The sequence below is a fragment of the Arachis duranensis genome, chromosome 9, assembly GCF_000817695.3.
Source record: "Arachis duranensis cultivar V14167 chromosome 9, aradu.V14167.gnm2.J7QH, whole genome shotgun sequence".
NCBI lineage: Eukaryota > Viridiplantae > Streptophyta > Magnoliopsida > Fabales > Fabaceae > Arachis > Arachis duranensis.
The window spans coordinates 18,142,993-18,146,780 of NC_029780.3; the positions used below are offsets into that span (position 1 = coordinate 18,142,993).

The 3,788-nt window shown below is 34.4% G+C and overlaps 1 protein-coding gene across 1 annotated transcript; it reads left to right on the forward strand.

Moving 5' to 3' along the window:
- The first annotated feature begins 209 nt into the window (after positions 1–209).
- On the forward strand, positions 210–2,310 carry LOC107464970 (putative leucine-rich repeat receptor-like serine/threonine-protein kinase At3g53590). The gene is made up of 8 exons (XM_016083933.3): positions 210–223; positions 731–802; positions 1,095–1,238; positions 1,337–1,408; positions 1,512–1,583; positions 1,691–1,765; positions 2,067–2,135; positions 2,247–2,310. The coding sequence occupies exons 1-8, from the start codon at positions 210–212 to the stop codon at positions 2,308–2,310; spliced, it is 582 nt and encodes a 193-aa protein (XP_015939419.1).
- Positions 2,311–3,788: the final 1,478 nt, after the last annotated feature.

Sequence of the window (3,788 nt, forward strand, 5' to 3'; positions counted from 1 at the left end):
GCGTTTTTTATTTAGATTATCAGTTTATCTATGGTTCTTTTTTTACTTTCTCCAATTTGTTGCCCATTGCTTGCACCAAGTTATAATTCCTTTGCTCCTCTGGTTCCTTCTCAGCTAGTGATTCTAAAAAGATAAAGGGGTAGTAGAAAATGTAGCGTGAGAATTTGGATGCAGAAGGTGAGAGGAGCAAAAAGAGCATATAGAAGAAAATGTGGCCAGCCAGGTAAGTTTGCTTATAACTGTGTAGATACCAGCCATGAACGCCACAGAGAGAGTTACAAGTGTAGTGCCAAGAAGCGGCATTGCCAGCTTCATAGCAAGAATATCTTTTGTATGGCACTAGTTTTTTAAATGGTCAAGCAATGACGTTAGATAGAAGTGTATCAGACATAATTTTAATTTTAAATTAGGTAGAACTTAGCAAATAGAATCCAAGTTGATTAAAAGGGCATGCATATGCATGAAGGAAAATGGTTCATGAGACTTATCAAAATTGTGTATAGTCTATGAAATCCAGGTCATTTTTTAGACTGTTGATAGCTTTTGCTTGTTAATTTGTTATTATACAGTTTTGTATATCCAGATGCTTAATATTTTTACTTATATGCTTAAAATTTTATGAATTATTTTCTGGAAAGCAAAAGAAAGGAAAAGCTTTAGAGGGGTTTTCTAGTAATACGTTATGTTATATCATGCTAATATCTTTTATTGTTTTGTGCTTGAATTGAAGGGATTTCATGTGGAATAAGCTGACAGGCACAATACCAAAGGAGATTGGGAATATTGCAACACTAAAACTCTTGTAAGAACCTATACCAAAGAAGATGAAATTATTATATTTGATCCTCATCAAGTTCTCTTTTTTCAAAGAAGGTGTTGTTCTATCTGTCATTCTTGTTGATATTGTCTGAGATTTGTTTCAAAAGATCAATCATGATTGCCTATGTGTATAACCAGAATTAAATTTGGACTTCTGCTAGTCCTGATGTTGTTATAAATAGACATGTATGGAGTAATCTAGTTGGCTGAGTTTAGAAGCAAGGTTTATGGAGTTGGGTGAAATTATATATATATATGATGCTTTGTACTTTCAGGCTTCTGAATGGAAATAATTTATCCGGTAGCTTACCGGATGAGCTCGGCAACCTTACAAAATTAAACAGATTCCAAGTCGACGAAAACCAATTGTCGGGTCCAATCCCAGTGTCATTTGCCAACATGACCAATGTTAAACACCTGTGAGTGAATCCTGATGGCCCATACGCACAACCAACTGAACTTGAAGCTGGATTTCTTATTTATCACCTTATCTGATTTGTTTGCATATTCCCTGCAGCCACATGAACAACAACTCATTTAGTGGTCAACTTCCACCCGAACTTTCGAAGCTGCCTAATCTTATCCACCTGTGAGTATTTAAGCTCTTTATTTTGCTTCCTGATATGCCTTCTGGACTGATTAATTGTTTTCAAGTTTTAACTGTGCCTGTTTTGTTGAAATGACTTTTAAAGGCTTGTGGACAACAACAACTTATCTGGTTATCTTCCACCAGAATACTCCATGCTCCAAGGGTTGCGAATACTGTATGTCCTACTTCCATATATTTTCTTTTTTATTTGAAGCAGTTATCAACTTTTTCATCTTTGTGTATTATAGAAGTTAATATGCATCTATTTGATTTCCCTTGCAGCCAACTTGATAACAATAATTTCAGTGGGAATGGAATTCCTTCTACCTATGCAAACTTATCCAGGCTTGTAAAACTGTAAGTATTATTTTAACCATGCAATCCGAATGTCTGATATCCTACCTTTGATAGTATCATTCTTAAATATAATTTGTGGTAAAAGATGGGGAGTCTTTGAATCTTTATGCTTAATCGCCAAAGAGCTTACTTGTGAAGTTATGGATTGGAACTTGGAAGTATGTAAAAAATCACATGCTTTGGGCTCCTAGCTCCAGCTCAAGCAGGATATTAAGTCACAAGCTTAACCTTCAAGAACATAAGAACAATTTTTATTTTTTATTTATTTTTCGGGGCTAATGTTTACTCTTTGGCTTGGCAGGAGTCTGAGAAACTGCAATCTACAAGGAACTGTTCCTGATTTCAGCCCAATAGCAAATCTTAGCTATTTGTATGTTTAGCTATCTCTGGTGATTTTGCATTGTGACTAGTGACATTGAAATAATTTTCTTCTCCTTTTTATGGCTACCCTTTAATTTGTGGTTGTTAGTTCATGTTGTAGAGATCTTAGCTGGAATCATCTTACAGGACACTTGCCAACAAATAAACTTTCAGACAATATATAGCAAATTTTATTTATATATTTTGTATATATAACAATGTTCGTTTATTTTCATGCTAGCGATGATCAACATGAGTCTGATGTAGTAATGCTCTTGCTGTTGCAGCAATCTGGCCAATAACAATCTCAATGGATCTATTCCTCGAAACTTCTCAAACCTGCCTCTTCTTCAGGAACTGTAAGAAGATACTCATCAACCTATTATATGTGATTATTACATAACACCATCTTGGATTTCTTGAATAAAAACTGTTTAGGAGAAGCGAGTGGCGATATAGACTCTAGTGAGACACTTATACGAATGCAATGATTTGCAGATTAGTTTGATGTTTAGCTTCTGTGGTTTATCACAGGTCACTTCAGAACAATATGTTGTCTGGATCCATCCCTGCTAGAAAAGGGTCATTCTTTTCTAGCTCTATCAAGTCTGGAATCACTTCTGCCAATTCTGTATCTGGAAGAGCACCAAGAAATCAAAATTCTGTTCTTGATTTGTGAGAACATATTCATAATCTCAATGAAGAGCTTTTTCAGCGTGTTACTCAACAAACAGATGAGCGTATTAGTAAGTTGTTAGATACACGCTTGGCTCCTTTGGAAAAGACTCAAAAGAAGTTCTAGTGCAGTTCCACTACCACCGCCACCGCCGCCACCCTCAATGTCTTCGGATGAGGGCTATGACGATGATGAGGATGAAGATGACACTGAAGACTATAGCTGATAGTTTTAGTATGGTTGAACAATATACTAGGAATTATAGTTGATGATCAATACATTTTATGTTTTGAATTATATTGACTTGCTTGTTTATAGTACTTTTCTTTTAGATTGATAATACGATGAATTTGTTTATTTTTTGAAATATTATAAATATTCGAATACAAATTAGATAAAAATTTGTATTAAATTTATATTTATTTTGTACGAAAATAAGTTTATTTCGTAATTAGAAAAATAAAAAAATTCTATTTTACCTTACCGACGGATTTACAGACGGATTTTCTGTCTGTAATTAGAGTGTAAGATAATTTTCCAAAGTTCAAATTACAGACGGAAAATTCGTCGAAAAATCCGTCTGTAATTACAGACGGAAAATCCGTCTGAAAATCTGTCTGTAATTACAGACGGAAAATCCATCTGAAAATCCGTCTGTAATTACAGACGGAAAATCCGTCTGAAAGTGCGTCGCCTTTGGGAAATGGGTAGAAAATTTATAGAGGAAAAATCCGTCGGTAATTGGTAAAAATCCGTCTGTAATTTTCCGATGGAAAAAAATCCGTCGGTAAATGATTTCCGACGGGGCTTTTACAGAGGGACAAAATCCGTCGGTAATTTCGTCGGTAACTAAAAATCCGTCTGTAATAAAGACTAAATCTGTCTGTAAATCTGTCTGTATTAATCCATTTTCTAGTTGTGCATGTACCATGTAGACTTTATTATTATTATTATTATTATTATTATTATTATTATTATTATTATTAT